General features: G+C 40.0%; 1 protein-coding gene across 7 annotated transcripts in view; it reads right to left on the bottom strand.

Annotated features, from left to right (window-relative positions):
* The window catches only part of RALGAPA2 (Ral GTPase activating protein catalytic subunit alpha 2), a 328,194-nt gene that overhangs the window by 149,069 nt on the left and 160,022 nt on the right, over positions 1-19,103 (bottom strand). For all 7 annotated transcript variants that reach the window (XM_086701570.1, XM_086701563.1, XM_086701564.1 and 4 more), the window contains one exon: positions 1,797-1,925. In XM_086701570.1, coding sequence (XP_086557696.1) covers positions 1,797-1,925 — 129 coding nt within the window. The remainder of the gene's footprint in view (positions 1-1,796; positions 1,926-19,103) is intronic.

Here is a 19,103-nt window from a genome sequence, read left to right as displayed (position 1 = left end):
CTAAGCATATTGTCTAAAGTTAGAGAACAATACAAGGCAACACTGGGATGGAACCCAGGTCCGACCCTATAGAGTTCCAGGGTAAAGCATGGGAAGGGGAATATATGCAATACTCTGTCCTATATGCACACAACTGATCTGTCCCACTGGTGATGGACATTTGGATTAGTTCTAGTTTTAGGCTACTGTGAAGAATGTTTGCTGAGCACAAGCTCCAACCCATCTTTTGGTGACCTGTGTGTGCGTTTCTCTTTCCCTCAGCAGGGCGTAGCAAGGGTACTTCAAACTTGTATTTAACTTGTGTTAGCCAAAAACTTGACTGAGTAGGTGTGCCCCATCACCAGTTCCCCTACAACTTTAAACTTCAAGTTTAAACTAAGAGAGAAATTCAAGGCAATTAATAGTTACTATTCTTTCATGTAACTTTTACATTCACATGACCATATTTTCTTTCTCTTTCTAAAAAAATATATTTTGGAAAGCTACTTTAATATCTTACTTAGCCAAGAGATAAGTTTTCACAGAGAATGACTGCCATGCATGGCATCATCTCTAGAAAGGGTGTGGCATTTTTATAGGAAACCCTAGTATCAAGTAAGGAAACTATCAATAAAGAAGTATGGTTTTCCTTCCTGTATCTTGTGAATTTGTTCAATGTTGATCTGAATGATAAAAAATAAATTTGAAGGTTCTTTGAGAATTATTATCTTAAAATCTTTTTCAGAAACAAAGAAGTATAAAAATTTCCTATTCCTTAAAAAAAACAGTTGAACAAATTCAACATCTTTCTTCCTTTTTTCTTCTACCTTTCTTTTTTATCCTCCCCTGTCATTGCTCTCTCTTTTCCCTTCCCTTTGCTTTTTAACTTATCCTTATAAGAAAAAGTTAGCACATGAAAATACCAGCATGAAATACCACCTATACATAAGGTATTAAAAACAACTTAAATTAAAATCCAGGGTTGGAGTTTGAATTTACCCTGCAGAGGAGACAGAAGTAGAGTGAAAAAGTAGCAATATATCAAACAAAATTTAGGTAGCTAAATACTCATATTGATTTCAATACAAGTCCCTGGAAAACAGTAAAGCTAATTTTATTCACACCATTTGAAAAGGAAAACAATGAGTCTGAACAGGTAACAGGTGTACAGAGCACAAAAGTGAGAGGCCCTTTATGTGTAAATGTATAAGAGTGTTCTCCCAAAAGACATTAACACATTGCGCTAATAGTGGAAGTAAATGTGGAGATTGCAGATAATCTTTTTGTAGCCATGAATGTTCATTTAGTCCACTCGATTCTCATTGTTTAGTGTAAGAATTTTGCCAGAGTTTTATTGCACAATTAATAATATGTATTCATCATCTGCTTAAAATTTAAGTGTTCTCACATTAAAAAATATTTTGTTAGACTTATAAAAACCAAGATAATAATTTAAAAAATTATTGATAATGTACACTTAAAATTCTCTCTTTACTACAGACATCTGTGTGCCACCATTTACTGGAAAATGCTAATAGACTCTAAGAGACAACTCCTGCTTCTGACTGTGTAAATGTACTGAAACATTAGTGAGGATATGATTTTTCACACTCTGGCCTTTTGATGAAACGCCTTCCCAATACCAGTGTGTCATCTTATCCTACAATTTCACACATCAGCTGCCAGGGCATCTACCCCAGAGCCCAGTTTCACATTGCACTAATGAGTCAACACCTGTTAAGAGTGGAGAAATCTGAACCTTGTTAGCGATTGTGAAGTCTCCTGGGAGTTTGGATGCTGAGCATTGTCATACTCACCGCCGGCGTGTCTGTACTGAGGACCCTAGCAGCAGCCGTGATGAAGTCCCCCACCAGCATTGAGAAGCCAGGCAAACCCAGGGAGAAGAAGCGGGGTGGACAGTGCCTTATAATGGTATTTAAGATATCCTAGAGGCAGAGATAAGAAAGCACAACTGTAATTTTCAAGAACAAAATTCCAGAGTAGACAGTTCATTTGTATATATGGCCACTATATGATAATCTAAGGGAACGAGGGTCACAGAAATTTTTCAGTAAAATGGGTACTGGGAGATGACTTAGTCCAAGGGCTATTGCACCCATTGTACAGGTAAGAGAAGGGACACTAAGTTGTAAGATGACATGCCCAAAATCTAAATCATGGCATTGGGACTAGACACTTCTGTCTTTCACCTTAAGGTGAAAGCTTCAGACAAGCTCCAGGGAGTATTCAGGTAGATATATAAATAAGACCTGCAAACACCTATCACTTTCAAAACTCTCCAATTTTCAAAAGTTAAAGCACACTGTTTCATTAAAAAATCTTTAAGTAGGCAAAGAGATGGAAATATTCACTCTTTGGATAGTTCTATGTGTTAAACAATGGGAATGAATAGAGCACGGTCACACTCGGGCAGTCAGTGTGGCTCTGGGTACAAGTGAGAACACCAGGTAAAAGTGCAAATGTAGCAGCTGCCATTTACATGGTGTGCAACATGAAGACCCCCGACTGCCGAGACACCTGGTGTTGCCGTGTCTGGAATGGCCTGCCGTGGTGGGTGGCAGGCTGGCCCCTGCCCACCAGCTCTGTTCTGAGACAGCCACCACATTCCAGCCTGTGGCAGAGTAGGGCTCCACCACCAGATAGTGTTCATGCCACCCACAGCCAGGCCACATCTCTGAAGCCACCTGTGCGAGTGTGTGTGTGCACAGGGAATTAGAAAACCACAAACTTCTCTTACGTACTTCTAGGCCATGCACATTAATCAAACATACTCAACTACTAGAGGTATGTGTCTTGTAGTTTATTCAATCTATAGTTAGTCTCAAAATACAAGCCAAGAAGCAAAATTTTAAAAAATCTGATTTCTTGGGGAGCGTGGGTGGCGCAGTCAGTTAAGCGTCCGACTTCAGCCAGGTCACGATCTCGCGGTCCGTGAGTTCGAGCCCCGCGTCAGGCTCTGGGCTGATGGCTCAGAGCCTGGAGCCTGTTTCCGATTCTGTGTCTCCCTCTCTCTCTGCCCCTTCCCCGTTCATGCTCTGTCTCTCTCTGTCCCAAAAATAAATAAACGTTGAAAAAAAAATTTTAAAAAAAAATCTGATTTCTTTTCTATGGCTATTTTAAAAATCCTTTAAAATAATCCTGAGGCACCTGGGTGGCTCAGTTGGTTAAGTGTCTGACTCTTGATTTGAGCTGGCCCAGGTCATGACCTCACGGTTCGTGAGATCAAGCCCGGCATCAAGCTGTGTACTGACAGTGTGGAACCTGTCTGGGATTCTCTCTCTCCCTCTCTCTCTGCCCCTCATCCACTCGCACACACACATACACACACACACTCTCTGTTTGAAAATAAATAAACTTAAAATAAATGAATAAAATAATCCTGATTCAATTTGATTAAATTAGAACAAAGTAGTAGCAACACACTAAATCCTAACACATTAAGTCCTTTACCTCATTTCACAATCTGTTAATCTTGAAAGAGAATTTTTATGTGTTCACAATACATTTTTTTCCCCAAGACTTGTTTTTGTCCCTATGTAATGGATTTATTTGGTTTCTACGAATTGTGCTGTTCATATCCTTAAAATGACTATCCTGTGCTTACTCCATTAGAGCTCATATGCGGTAGTTTAGCTAGTACTAATTTAAAGTTTTAGCGTTTCAGCAGAGCTTTTCCTATACCAAAAATACAGAGATAGGTAAACAGACAGATAAAGGAGGGGAGGAAAGAAAAACCTGAACCATACTTCTCCCAAGTTAATGTTTAACCCTGCTTTAATCATGTCCTTTGATACACTTTAGGGTCCATATCAGCCAAGGCAAACATTCTAAGGGGCTGAGCAGATGGACGCTGTAGTTTAGAAAGTGTGTAGTAAACTCATGCTCCAAGAGTGGAACAAAAGATCCACCTTTTTCATAATTAAGCCTCTGATTAATGCCCTGGGCTCCTCACCACACACCTGTAATTACTCACAGAGGTGCGCATTGTGCTGGGCCTTGTCTAGGAATATCAGGCATCAAGCTACCCGGCAGCAGATGGAAGAACATTTCTGTTGACATATGCCACACTGAAAGGATTCATGTCAACCTGGCCAGCAAGGTAGCAGAATGCTGTGTATCTGAAGATTAATAATGCAAACAACCACCATGTTAACTTGGTTATGTTTGTGTTCATTCCATCTGTTGAGATGAGGAACTAAGCCTTGAACCCTGAAGATTTTTAAAATCTTTGGCACAAACTTAAATAAGCCATTTTCACCACTGGAATTTAGAATTTTAATTAAAAAAAATTTTCTGTGACAAGTTTATGGGAATTAGGAGCTAAATCCTTTAACAAGCTAAGGCCAGAATTTGTAAATGAAATCATTTTGCTTCATAAGATTCATGTGTGTAAAAGTGAAGTGCTCTGTAAATGGGGCATGCACCAAAAATTACTAAGTTGCCACCAATGCTAAAGACAGCAGAAACACATGAAGCCGAGATAGAGTCACACGGCTCCCCGCCTCTGGATCTGCGCCAGTCACTTCAACGGAACCTGTTTCTATGGGCAAGAAGATTGGAAAGAGAGGGCAAAATAACAGATGGCTAGCCTACCCTACTATGCCACCCACGTAAGACAGAGCCCTGAGGAGAAGTGGGGCCTGGGTAGCTGTCGCCAGTTAAAGGCAGCACTGGGGTAGGGGTAATGTGGGAGTCAAAGAGGGAACTGAATGGCTAGTCAGCCAAATTATGGCCATATGCCTGCTTATTTTGCTTGTCCATACTGAAATGGAACAACCCAAAGATTCTGTCTTTGTGATGACATGTTAAAATTAGGAATGACTGTGTGGTGCTTAAAAGAGAACAGCTGCATATACTCAATGGAGGGAGATCCATTGAGGGCTCCACTCGTATCTAGTAGAATCTTCTTTCACCTTCTCCTCCCACTTTAATCACAGTAAGATCATAGCTATTGCTGGAATCTCTGAAAAAATAAAAATCTTGAGACTCTGAAACTTTTTGCACAGATTCCAAGTCTTCATATATAGACAGGACTGTGCTTCCCAAATGGTCAAATTATTCATGTACAACCTCATGCCTTCTGCCAAATTTACATCCAAAGTGAACATTATCTGTCTCTTTTTCAAAGCAACTCATTTTTTTTAAACTTAAATAATATTATTCTGGAAAATCAGTGTCCTATGTCACAAGTAGAAAATAGTCCTATGTCAATACAGTAACAGTAAATCAAGGCTACTGAATTTTTGCTACATATCACTGATGGAGGCTCCCCTTGTTACAAAGGGCGGTTTGGTCTTCAGGGTGGTGTGAGAGTTCTGTACCTGCTCCAACTAGCCTAGCTGAGAGAGTATCAAGGACTGATGGAGATGAGGAAAGGGGCCATCGTTCTTCCTGGATGACTGGAGGCTGTTTAGTGAAACCTCTCCTGTGACTACCAGTGGGAAATGCCCCTGCACTCAAACCCTGGTGTGATGAAAAGTGCACTGGGACTGGGGTCTCAAGGCTTAGGTTCAAGGCCGAGTGTACGTGACTGCAGGCAGATCATGTCATGCCTAGAGCTTCATGTTTCTCTTCCATTAAATGGGATGACTCCCTCCCACAGAGTCCTATCTAATGACATAGATGTGAACACATGCCTTTCTAAACTGAACTGAAAAGTACCATACAGGAGTAAAGACGGTGACAAGTAAAAAAAATGATTTTTTTTTTTTTTCAAAAAGGAAGGACTCTGAAGGATTTTACTTTCTAGAATTTACTTCGTAGGTTTTGTTTGTAGAATTCTCTGGACTATTATTTTGCTGATATTCGGAAAGAACATTTTAGAAGATTTTGAAGGTGGCATAAATAAGACTCTTAGTTGACATTATCCCAGATATTAAAAACCTCTAGACATTAGTGCTTTCAAATAACATTCCTAGCAAAGCATTATAGCCATTATAATGTATATAATTTCTAAGGCAAATAATAAAATCAAAACAGGAAAATGGTATTTTTAGATTTTCTAGCTTCCATTTTTCTAAGGAGTTCTAGAATTTGCCTGAAACAAGTGACTCTGGTAGCAAAAATTAGTTTCTTTTTCCATACTCTAAATAGACTAAAAACAATAAGCTAAACAATAAGTCCAATGAAAAATGGACTCTAAAACAGGAATTAGGCGTATTTTTGAGAACTGACCGTGTGAAGCACAAAGTTCTTTCACATGTTTTTTTCAAAGGAAATAAAATTCATTCTGCAACATGCTGCCATATAGTAAAAAGACCACCAAACTAGTATTTTTCTCCTGTTTCTGGTTAAAAGTCCACACGCATGCTACACAGTGAGTGTGAAAGCTGCACTGTAAGATAATAATTGTGAATTTGCAGCTTATCAAAAGATTCCAGCTTATGAGAAAGTAACTGGTGAGAACATCTGTCTCTTATCACTGATCTTACAAAAAATCAGGTAATTCAAATAGAGGCATGTTGTTTCCTCTCCTCCAAAGCACCGTTCTATAAACACAAACCGCATTCAGCCTGGTAAATGAATCGCTTTAATTGAATGCTATGTACACAGTAACTGGAAAAACCATAAGTGATAAGAAAAACATATGGTGATGGCAACAGAAATTGGTTTATTCATTTTGCATAGTGTTGTTTCTTTAGTTCTCTTATAATTGACCTTTAGAACGATAAATGTGTAAAATAATTTTGTTTATTATGGCTCCAAACCTTCCAACAATTACACAAAATGAAAATTTAAAAGGAAGGATTCATTCTGGAAGCATTTCCATTGTTTACATAATTGCACAGCTATAATTTAGTGCTCATGTTGTTATGGAAAATAAAAAAAAAGGGCCATTACAGGCCATTTCAATTCAAAATATTGCACAGTGGTGTCAAAAATGGGGGAAAATGTTCACTTTAAAGCAGTTTAAAATGGATTAACCCTGTAAACAAAAACATTTCAATATAGTGTTCTATGAAACAGAAATGTTCAAGAAGTAGCCATCGTTCAAACGGAATTAGAAATGTTGCAACTGTACTTTCACACCAATTACATATATATTATTCACTTAATATTTGCTCATGGCCCAGCAGATGATGGTTGTAACACAATAGCCGACCATCTGTCTCCCTGCCTTTCCTTAGCGGACTCGCGCCTGCTCCTCAGGGGCAGACGGGTCCGGTTATGCCACCTAAAGTCACTCAGACCTTCCAGGAAGGCAAACAGAGCTGCTAAGAAATAAAACTCATGTATACAGAATCACTGAACTGCTTCTTTAATTTTTTACTTTAAGAAAAATAAAATGCTGCGTAATGAATAACTTCACCATTTTTCAGGGAACGTACCTGCCTTTTATCTAGAAAATTCTAGAGGGAGCTCTTTTGTTTGGTAAAAGGGAGAATGTTCAGATCTGGTTATCTCATTAATCTGGTTAATGAAAAGGTTCAACTCATTCCACACCCAAGTGTAATTACTAATTATAAAAATATTTGAATGTAAAAGGGTACTTTTAACACTAACCCTGAATATAATTTAAACTTTAACAATCAAAAAGGCAGCCACAATCCTGCAGTACCTCAAGAACATATTTGAAAGTATCAATTATCTCTCTATTAGCAAAGCTCAGAAATGCTGAGTGACCAAAAAAAAAAAAAAAAGAAAGAAAAATTAGTTACAAGAACAGATCCTTCAAAGTCTCAAGGCCTGGGCCACTTGCTTCTGCTAGTAGGACTTTGCTCCCTCAGCTCTGTGCAGAAGACGCTCTTTACATACCTCAAGCTGCTACCTGGCTTCTTCATGGTCTACATTGGTTCAGGTAGGATTTTTGTTGATAAAAATAAAGCCTTTATGATTATGGCCTTTAAAAGAAGCATGGCAGATCATGTCTTAAGCACGGAGCTTCCAGAGAAGTCACTGACACTAAACACATAGCAGGACAAAGCTAAAGATTACTTTCAAGATCTGAGTCAAGGAATAGGTAGTATGTGCTATACATTATCTGTTTAAAAGGGCCGAGTATGGTGTGATCTGTTTGGAGAAGAAGCAGAGACTTGTGTAAGTGCTGGAAAAATGTGACCAGGGAGAGCTTTATTGAGATATAATTTACATGTACTAAAAATCACCCTTTAAAGTGTATATTTTAGTAGTTTTCGGCATTTTCATAAAATTGTGTCCCATCACCACTATCTAATTTGAGAACATCTTCAAAATGAAACCATCTACCCATTAGCAGTCCTTCACCGTTCCTGCCTATAGGCAACCTCTAATCTGCTTTCTGTCTCTACAGATGTGCCCATCCTGGACATTTCAGGATACGGACACATACACCACATGACGTTTTTTTGTTTTTGTTTTAACCTGGCTTCTGTCATTTGGGCAGGTGTTTTAAGTTCATACATGTTGCAGCATGTAGCAATACTTTATTCCTTTTTGTGGCTAAATAATAGTCCACTGTGTTGATATACTACATTTTGTTTATCCAATCATCAGTTAATGGATATTCAGGTTGTTTCCACCTTTTGGTGATTGTGCTGCTATGAAAATCTGTGACCCAGTTTTTGTTTGAATAGTTACTGTCAATACTTTGGGCTATATACCTAGGAATGGAATTGCTGGTTCATAAGGTAATTCTATGTTTAACTTTTGAGGAATAAACTGTTTTCCACAGCAGCTTCACCCTTTCATAGTCTTTTGTTTATTTTTGAGAGAGAGAGAGAGAGAGAGAGAGTTGGGTAGGGGCAGAGAGAGAGGGAGAGAGAGGATCTGAAGCAGGTTCTGAGATGAGAGCAGACAGCCTGGTGTGGAGCTCGAACTCATGAACCATAAGATCATGATCTGAGCAGAAGTTGGACAGTCAACCGATTGAGCCATCCAGGCGCCCCACCATTTCACATTCTTACCAGTAATATATGAGGGTTCCAATTTCTCCACTTGCTTGCCAACATGCTATTTTTTTGTGTTTTTTAAAAATTATTATAACTACTCTAGAGAGTATGAAGTGGCATCTCAATGTAGCTTTGATTTCCATTTCCCTAGTGACTAATCTTTTATTCTTTTCACATGCTTTGTTGGCCATTATGATATCTTCTTTGGAGAAATGTCTAAGTCTTTCACCCACTTTTAAATGAGGCTGTTTGTCTTTTGGCTATTAAGTTATAAAACTTTTTTATGTATTCTGGGCATTAGACCCTTAATCAAATATATGATTTGCAAATATATTCTACCATTCTGTGGGTTGTCTTTCACTTGCTTGATGGTAAACTTTGTTGTGCAAAAATTTTTAATTTTGATGAAGTACAATTTTTACATTTTTTCTTCTGTTGCTTGTACTTTTGGTGTCATATCTAGGAGTTTTATAGTTTTAGCTCTTATATTTAGGTCTTTGGTCCATTTTGAATTAATGTCTATATATGGTCTGAGGCAGGAATACAACTGCAGACTTTTGCATGTGGATATTCAGATGTCCCAGCACTGCTTGTTGAAGAGACTACTGTTTTCCCACTAAACTGTCTTGGCACCCTTGTTGGAAATCAGATGACCAGAGATATATGTTTATTTCTGGACTTTTAGTTCTATTCCATTATCTATATATCCAACCTTTTACCAGCACCAGCACCATTTTGATTACTGTAGCTTTGCAGCGAGTTTTTTTTTTTTTTTTTAACTTTTTTCATCTTCATTTTTGAGAGAGAGACAGAGACAGAGCATGAACAGGGGAGGGGAATAGAGAGAGGGAGACACAGAATCGTAACAGGGCGTAGGCTCTGAGCTGTCAGCATAGAGCCTGACGTGGGGCTCAAACCCTCAAGTCATGAGTGAGAGTATGACCTGAGCCAAAGTCGGATGCTCAACCAACTGAGCCACCCAGGTGCCCCTGCAGTGAGTTTTGAATAGCGAACTCTGAGTCCTCTGGCTTTGTTCTTTTTCAAGATTGTCTTGTCTATCCAAGGTTCCTTGCAATTGCCTAAGAATTTTAGGATCAGCTTTTTCCATTTCTGTAAAAATTGGAATTTTGATAAGGATCCCATTGAATTTGCAGACGAATTTGGGGAGTATTGTCATCTTAACAATATTAAGCATTCCAATCCAGGAACACGGGTCATTTTTTGACTTATTTTGGTCTTCTTTAATTTCTTATAGCAATGTTTTTTGGTTTTCAGTGTATCTCTTTCATTTCCTAAGTTATATTTATTCCTAAATATTTTGTTCAAATATTCATTTGATGCTATTAATGAAACTGTCTTCTTAATTTCATTTTCAAACTGTCCACTGTGGTGCATAGAAACATAGTTAATTTTGTATATAGATCCTGTAATCTTGCTGAATTAATGTATTTATTCTAATAGGGGATTTTTGTGAATGTTGCAATTCCTTGGGGTTTTTATATACAAGATTATATTGCCTGTGAATATAGGTAGCTTTCCTACTTGCTTTCAAGACTGGATTCTTTTTATCTCATTTTCCTACCCGAATGCTCTGGCTATAATCTCCAGTACACCACTGAATAGAAGCACTGTGAATGGACATCCTTCCTGATCTTGGGAAATTGTGGAAGTCTAAAATGGAAAGACCTGTTGTTTCTGGGGTGGGAAGAAAGCCAGAGCCTGTGATGTGGTATCCACACCTCAAGTAGCCTTTTCTCAAAATATTTTTGGGGATTAGCAAATTAGAGCAAGGATGTTCAGGGTGCTTGGAGATCAGATGCACTGAGTAAGAACTCACCCTCTGTCGTATGAACTGAGTTGTCCTCTCAGCCCTAAGTCCTCAGCAATATGACAGGACATAAAGCCCCTTTTACTCTGACCAACACAACACCCTTCTTGCAGCCCAGGGATTGGGGGAGCTGCTTTCAATGTATGCTTCCTATAATGGGCATTTCACAGCTCACTGGGGAGACTAACAGGGAGACGGCAACCCCACCAGGAAATTCAACACATTCATTATTCCATAAGGTGAAAAAAACTGCTGGAGGGTTGTAGACAGAAGTGACTTACCAGCTGTACCAATCATGCCTTGAAGACACCACAGCCTGACTATGTAATGACTGTCTTAGTTGTGACCCTGATAAGCCTCAAATCTCCAACATTACAGTTTGTACAACAGGCTGGTTTAATGAGATTGATGCAGATGCTCAGAGCAGTTATTAACTCCTGACATGGGACTTCAGCAAATGAGGTCTGCTGGCGAGTAATGACAGCAAAAGTGTCATAGCTGCATCTGACTCCCGTGTGTATGAGGTGCACTCAGAGCAAATAGATGCAGCACTCTGAAATGAGACCAAACCTGGGGGCCAAGTTGACGCAGAGAGGTGTTTGTACATCCCAAGAATTTATAAGGGCCCGGGAGTGGGGTGGATGGGGTGGGATAGGAGGATGTTCAAATCTGCTTTTTCTGAGGCAGCCAGCTCAAGTCTCTCCATTGGCTCCTCCACCCCACTCCTCCTCAGCTTTTGCAAGGTTCTGGAGCAGAAGCAGAAGCAAAAAGTAACTGACATCACAGATAACAGGATAGTTAGAAATGTGCTTATAGAGCATAATTGTGCAAGTAATATCATTAAGGTAGGAATTACTGCAATGAGTAAAACATGCACTCCTATAATTAATATAGGTACCACAGGAACAGGCAGCCATACTCTCCCCAGGTATACTGTGCATCCTGTCTCAGGAATGCATCAGCTGGAAATATATTCTTAGAATATACAAAAGAAATGTGGTTTAGATGAAACCACAGGCTTATTAATATGTTCAGGTATAGCCTAATGCCATGGCTGCAAGGTGCAGTGAAGTCTCAGTCAACACTGCCAATGGTGTCAAGCAGAATACTCATGTCACTCTCATGCTAGAATCCAGACTGTACACTTGCACTACCTTAACATAAAGTATGGAAAATTCAGTAGGGAAAACATCTCTCTACTGAATTTGGGTAACAAGGATATTCTTGTGTTCCTCTGGAACTGTGAAAACCTAGAGAAGAAAGATCTAAGAGATCATCATTCAATTCTTTCACTTACAGAGATGGAGTAATTCTTTCACTTACAGAGATCGATGAAGGCCAGAAATTGCCCCCAAGGTCTGGACACAAACCCAAGCACGCTCCTCTTCTTTAGGAAGAGAAAATGTTAATGCAGGGTCAGTGAAGCACCATTTGACATCTGTGAATAACGGGCCTCATATGTAGACCCAGAGCATCATCCTGAGGCCATTATTTAGCTCTGAAACACAAATTATTCTTTCATCTCATTCACTTTGCCTAATAATCGTTTATAAATGCAGTTAATGCTTTTTAGAGCTATACTTTCAAGTGAAGTCATTAAATGCTCTGGCTTAAACATGTGCTTCCAAGGCACACCTGGGTGGCTCAGTCGGTTGAGTATCTGGCTCTTGATTTTGGCTCAGGTCATGATCTCACCGTTCATGGGTTCAAGGCCCATACTGGGCTCCACACTGATAGTGTGAGGCCTGCTTGGGATTCTCTCTCTCTCTCTCTCTCTCTCTCTCTCTCTCTCTCTCTCTCTCTCTCTCAAAATAAATAAACTTTTTAAAAAATGTGCCTCCAAAATATACACAGATCATTCTCAGAGAAATATTATCAAATGAGGGAACTGGGTATAAAATGCTATGCTCTAAAGAGAAATGAGTCTCCCATCAAAATATTATTAGGAAACCCCTGGATAGAAATTGCATGGGTCTGTGCATGCACCCATGGAAGTGAAGCATACGCACTGTCAGAAGGATTCTATGGAAAAAACACCAAGAAATCTCCCAAGATTCCAGCAAGAAACCAGGATCCCTATTTTCCCCACATAATTTGTGACTTCCGTGTTCATTTACTTGAAGCCTCAACTCTGCTAAAAGCCTTAGAGCTTTTGATGCTGTTAAAGATGAGTGTCTAGTGAATTTAAAAGTGTTTCCTTCTCCCTTGCTGAAATTGGGAAGCCTGGTTCTCAAGTGTGGATGAAGGTGAGCCTGCCTGGTGGCATGGAGTTCTCCATTCTCTCCTAGCCCACGACCAGGAACAAGTTAAAAAGGAAAAGCTATTCGGTGTCTTCTGGTGTGTTCTCATACTGGAAAGGAAATAAGTTTTGGAATATGATTATTATCCATTCTTTTCATTACAGGATAACACAAAATGCACACTCTCTAGTTTGTTTCCTTGTAAGTAAAATTACTCCACCTACACGTGGGAGCAAAATCGAAGCTTTCCACGTTTTGTGCTCTATATTAAAAAAAAAAAAAAAGAAAGAAGAAAGGAAGAGAAATATGGGCAATGTGCTGGTCATTCAATTCTGGGGGTCTACAAACCTACTGCATCAATGTGTTGGAGGACTGGACATAACATGTAGAGCAGTCCCAACAGGTAACGTTTTAGTTTCATCTTGGGCAACAGACATATAACGTGTTCTTCTTCTTTTCTGCAATTTAATATGTGTTTGGACAATGAGCTCTCAAGAATGGCTTAAATCTGAGAGAAAATTCCCCAAGGGAGCTAGCTGTCCACCCACTTCTGAGGAAACCCCAGGTTAGAAGCATTAACAAAGCAGTAGTTTCAGCAAACCTGAGACAGCCCCTGGCCGGTTTGTTCTTATGAGGGAGAGCCCAGTGCACTTGAATCCCAGCACAGCAGGAAGGAAAGAGGTAAAGGAAAGGAATTAGACCATCTAGAATAATTCCAATACCTCTAATGGGTTGACAAATGGCTCGGTGCTTCGAATTCTAGGAATATCTGTTTAACATTTTGTTTTTTGATTTACACATAATGAAATTCACTTGGGGGGGGCTTCAGAAGTACTTTCTTTTTTTTTAATGTTTATTTATGCTTGAAAGAGAGAGAATGAGAGACAGAGAGACAGAGAGACAGAGAGAGAGAGAGAGAGAGAGAGAGAGAGAGAGAGAAAGCAAGCAGGGGAGGGGCAGAGAGAAAGAGGACAGAGGATCTGAAGTGGGCTCTGTGCTGACAGCAGAGAGCACGATGTGGGGTTCAAACCCCACGAAACATGAAATCATGACCTAAGCTAAAGTTGGATGCTTAACTGACTGAGCCACCCAGGTATCCCGAAAGCACTTTCTTTAAACAAAGTTGCTTTTAGGCAGATGTTGGGAAGAATGAGGAAAAAGGAAGAGGAGGGATTTGGATAGAAAACTCCTAAAAGGTACAACTACTTTGCTCTCTGATCTTGGGCAGGTAGTTTGTCTCCTGGGCAGCTATTTCATCACCTGTAAATGGGAGTGAAAACACAACCTGCCCCATGGTGCTCTCACAATGCAATGGAGACAGACCAGGAAGGATTTTGTAAATTCTGAAGCCATATACATCAGTGTTTGTATTAAATTATAGTGGGCCTTTTATTTATTTTTTTTAATTTTTTTTGCAACGTTTTTATTTATTTTTGGGACAGAGAGAGACAGAGCATGAACGGGGGAGGGGCAGAGAGAGAGGGAGACACAGAATCAGAAACAGGCTCCAGGCTCTGAGCCATCAGCCCAGAGCCCGACGTGGGGCTCGAACTCACGGACCGCGAGATCGTGACCTGGCTGAAGTCGGACGCTTAACCAACTGCGCCACCCAGGCGCCCCTAGTGGGCCTTTTAAATTATGGTCTTATTAAAATATTAATTTTTCTAGGATCAGCTGAAAAATAAAACTTGGAACAGATTTAATACCCACTCATTAAAAAGGGAGTCTGAAATGAAACCCATGTCGTTTTGATAATCTCAAGAACATTTCACAGTAAGTTGACAAAGTTCTTGAGTGCTAACTAACTCAGTTGCAGGTACCACATCAGCTGCTGTGAGGGGAATGAGGTGGAATAAAGCATAGCCCCTGCCTTCCAGCAATGACCCCCTCAGGGGTAGAGGACAGCTCTGCGAAGCTGAGACTGAGGGCAGACCAAGTGCATAGAGCTCCTGCAGGGGGACAGCCTAGCACTCCATGGGGATCCAGAGGAGGGAAGCAAATAGGTGACACAAACGGCCTGGGTCTTGACAAAAGGACCATGCTGCACACATTCAACGTGAGACTCCAGTAGTGGGGTGGGGGAAGGCAGGTAATTTCTTTTAATGTCTTACTATGAAAAGATTCTCTTCTTCTAAAATTTCTCTAGCCCACAAATACCTACCAAAGAATATTTTTCCATGGGAGAACAAAAGAAAAGCCATTGTTTATTGTTTCTTCAGAAAACAATGTTCTCTCTAAAATGTGTTCCTGTAAATAGCATTAATAGCTGAACAATCTGCAATTACCACACTCCCACTTATTGTTATGTATTAAAAAGGAATTAACAGACAAAAAGAGATTATTCCCCACAAGAAGAGCACTTTCTCACAGAAACAAAACTTGCAATTTAGAAGGCTTTTCTGGACATTATTTCCTTGTATCCAAACCTATCCTTCATGGATTATAAACCACAGTCATGATTTAAAATCTCTTATATTCAAAAATAGATCCTTTACACATGGGAGTTAAGACCTAAGTACAATTTGGTATTTGTAATGCCTCTAGAAGCCACCTCTCTGTCTCAGTTCTCTGCCTGAAGAAAAATGTGAATTTCTTAAAATCTTCATGGAATTCTAAATGGGAAAAGAAGCTCTTGCAGGTCAACAAGTGATTTTCCAAACAACAAGAGAATCCTTTCTGTAGTGACCGTACTAGCACCTACTGAAGGCATAAGTGTCCTCACCTTTCCAGAGCCCCAAAGAGAGCCATTACAACCCCATTTCCGAGATGAAGCAGCTCAAGCCAGAAGAGGCTATGTGCTCACTGACTCGAGGAGGCAAGGCCAGGGCTCAAGCTCTTTTCCCCAGGTTGCCAGGAGATGGCCCAAACAGCTGGCCTTGGATGAGACAGAGCCTGAGAAGCTTATAAACCCCCAATCACATGCCAGGTCCTAACAGGACACCTGGTTAGAAAAGGCCTCTGGTGGTGAGCTGGAGTCTACCATCAGTCCCTACTCTGGAAGTAAGACAGCCTGACCTCCCTCTCCCCGCAGGCAGGGCTCCAGACTTTTGAAAGAAGGCAACTCCTCACCACGCAAGCTGTTCTCTCGCCATCCTTCCTCCTCTGTCACTTGGCAGCGTGCACAGGGGAGCACAGCCACCCCAACTCCTCCCTGCCTCCACTCACACTTGCAGTGCTTCAGGCTCTGTGACTTCAGACCACACCACTCATTCACACTGGGCTTCCAGACCAAATGCACCTCAGGCATTTGTCCTGGTAACTCTCAATTAATGTGATGGCTCCATGCTTGAGTTCTTAAATTGTTTTTCTTTTTTAAAAATAAATTGAACCCTATGAAATCGAACCCCACTTTTGAAAAACAGTCCACTACTGGCAATTTTCATAATGTTCCACCTAAAACATTCGCCTCTCTTTAATCTCCCTGGTTAAATTTTTGTAGGGTTTAATTTCCCTAGTTAAGTTGAGACAGCTAGTCTTTCATTCTTGTTTGATTGCTGGGTTTTGTCATTTAATTTACATAGGCTGGCTCTTCTAGTCTGGTGTCATCAGCACAGGTACTATTGTAGGGCAGGGTTCCCCCAGCACAGCACTATTGACACTGAACCGTAAATTCTTTATTGTGGTCCTGTACATTGTAGAATGTTTAATGACATCTCTGGCTTCCACCTGCTAGATACCAGTGCATCCCCTTCCCCTCTTGTGACAACCAAAGTATCTCCAGACATTGCTCTGTGTCCCTAGACGGGACGGAGCAGCAACCACCACCACCCCTGGTCCCAGGAGTCATTGTTCTAGGGTAATGAATGATGGCTGCATTACCACTACAGAAAGTTCACGTCAGTCCTGCAATTAATTGATCGTTGGGGCCAAAGTCTCAACCAGAACGGTTCAGCTCAGCTATTTTGGTCATCCAATCTTCCCCATGATGCCACATGGATTTAAGGAAGTCTTCCTTTTGTTTCTAGTTTCAATCAATCAACATATTTATTGAGTGTCTATTCCATCTGGGAAAAGACAAGATGCACTCCAGTGAGTTTACGAAAGGAGATTCTGGTGACTTGGGCCTTGTTAGAGGCCACAGTAGGGTTTCCTTCCAAAAAGAGACCTCAAGGCACAAGAGAACAATTTTTTTCTACTGAAGGATGTAGGTCAGCTTATATGCTTTACCATATGGTAACAGTTTAGTAAGAACAAAATCTTTCAATTTTCCACATACACTGAGTTGCTATTATATTGCATTTTTACGCTTTAATTTATTTTGTGTAGCATGTGCTTATTAAACACATATGGCTAAACTCGTATTTAAAATCATAATTCATATTCTTCACTGATAGCATTTATTTGAAAGAAAGTCTTTATACCTTTAACTCCAAAAAGGGAAATCAAAGAAAACTCAAGTCTCTGGCCTCAGGTAAACCTCTCCCTCTCCAGGTCAGCCTCTGCTGCTATCGTCTTACACTTTTTAAAGCTGTGAAGCAGGCTCACTGCACATGTGTTAGACCTCCTAACTGAAGCCTCTCCCATCTGTTACCTTCTACATATTTCTACTTTCCTTAACTGCGGCGTATGAGGGGTAAGTGAGCTCAGTCTACAGCTTAATGAAAATAATTACTGGTTTTACAGCTGTGAAAGAAAAGAACAAAATGCTCCGTTTATTATTTTGGTTCAGTCATCTGTCTTAAGTCTCCATGGTCAGTGATAGCTAAGCAAAGTTATAATAAAATTTTCTTTGGTAAAACTTGACTAATCTATGGCTTATACATTCTCATGAAACCGTATGGGAAACACGCAGGAACCAGTGGATATTACTTGGTGGTATAACACTAACTATGTGATCGAGTCTACATTTTATTACTCTGAATTTGTACAATAAGCACATAATAAGAATTATTATTAACTTATTAATACATGTCAGGAGACGGTTCACATATATCACCTATCCTTGTAAACATTATTCTTCCATCAAAACTAAGTCAAACTTACAGTTTTAGTTTATTCCTGTAGTAAACTCTTCTATTCAATAAAATCCCATTAATTAAAAAAAGTAAATTCAAACTCATAAATACTATTTTTAGAAAAATAAAAGCTTTTTTTAAGTGTCAAAGTGCTTTCAAAAACAAATAGTAACAAAATTAGCTAACAAAAACGTAAGGTAATAGAGACCTTTAGAAAATCTAGGTTAGGGGCGCCTGGGTGGCGCAGTCGGTTAAGCGTCCGACTTCAGCCAGGTCACGATCTCGCGGTCCGTGAGTTCGAGCCCCGCGTCAGGCTCTGGGCTGATGGCTCGGAGCCTGGAGCCTGTTTCCGATTCTGTGTCTCCCTCTCTCTCTGCCCCTCCCCCGTTCATGCTCTGTCTCTCTCTGTCCCAAAAATAAATAAACGTTGAAAAAAAAATTTAAAAAAAAAAAAAAAAAAGAAAATCTAGGTTAATAAGCATAAATAAATTTGTAGTTTGGACATCACTGTTCAAATTCCAATAGATGATATGATACGTTAAGAGGAGAGGAAATGTGCCTGGAAATCTTTCCAACACATTTCTATTTCCTAACACCTACCTCAGTGTATTCTCCATACACCTGTTTCACCTGACCTTGTGCTGCAGTGCCCATGACAAAGAGAGGGGTCCCATCCTACCTTGCCCCCACTTTTTCTCAATTCATCTTCTTGCCTTTCTGAATTAATTTTTGCTTTGAGATATAATGGGAATAGTGCCAGCAGGCTCTATCTTCTCAGGCACTTGCCTCTCAGCACTATATCCAACCTGTCTGAAATACTTTCTCTCTCTCTCTCTCTCTCTCTCTCTCTCTCTCACACACACACACACACACAGAATTATACACATTACATATATATGCACATATAAATAAATAAATTTATTCACACAAACGCCATCTGTTTCTTAGTCCTTCTGAGGCCCTCATTACTTTGCCTTTGGCTACTACAGCAATTCCCTTTCTGTGTTTGTTGCCATCACTCCTTCCTGACTATAATCCATCCCACATAACCACTATGGTTTAGGCTTCTTAAAATGCTTTTTTGGCAATGTTGAGTTTTGTGCTTCAAAACATTCAATGGCTCCCCATACCTATGGGATGAAAATGATGCTGAATCAAGGTTCCCTACAGGGCTGCCTAGATTTATGTCCATACATTATTTCCAAGCACATAT

The sequence above is a fragment of the Puma concolor genome, chromosome A3, assembly GCF_028749965.1.
Source record: "Puma concolor isolate L17-30 chromosome A3, mPumCon1.1.hap2, whole genome shotgun sequence".
NCBI lineage: Eukaryota > Metazoa > Chordata > Mammalia > Carnivora > Felidae > Puma > Puma concolor.
This window is presented reverse-complemented; position numbering and strand designations above follow the sequence as displayed.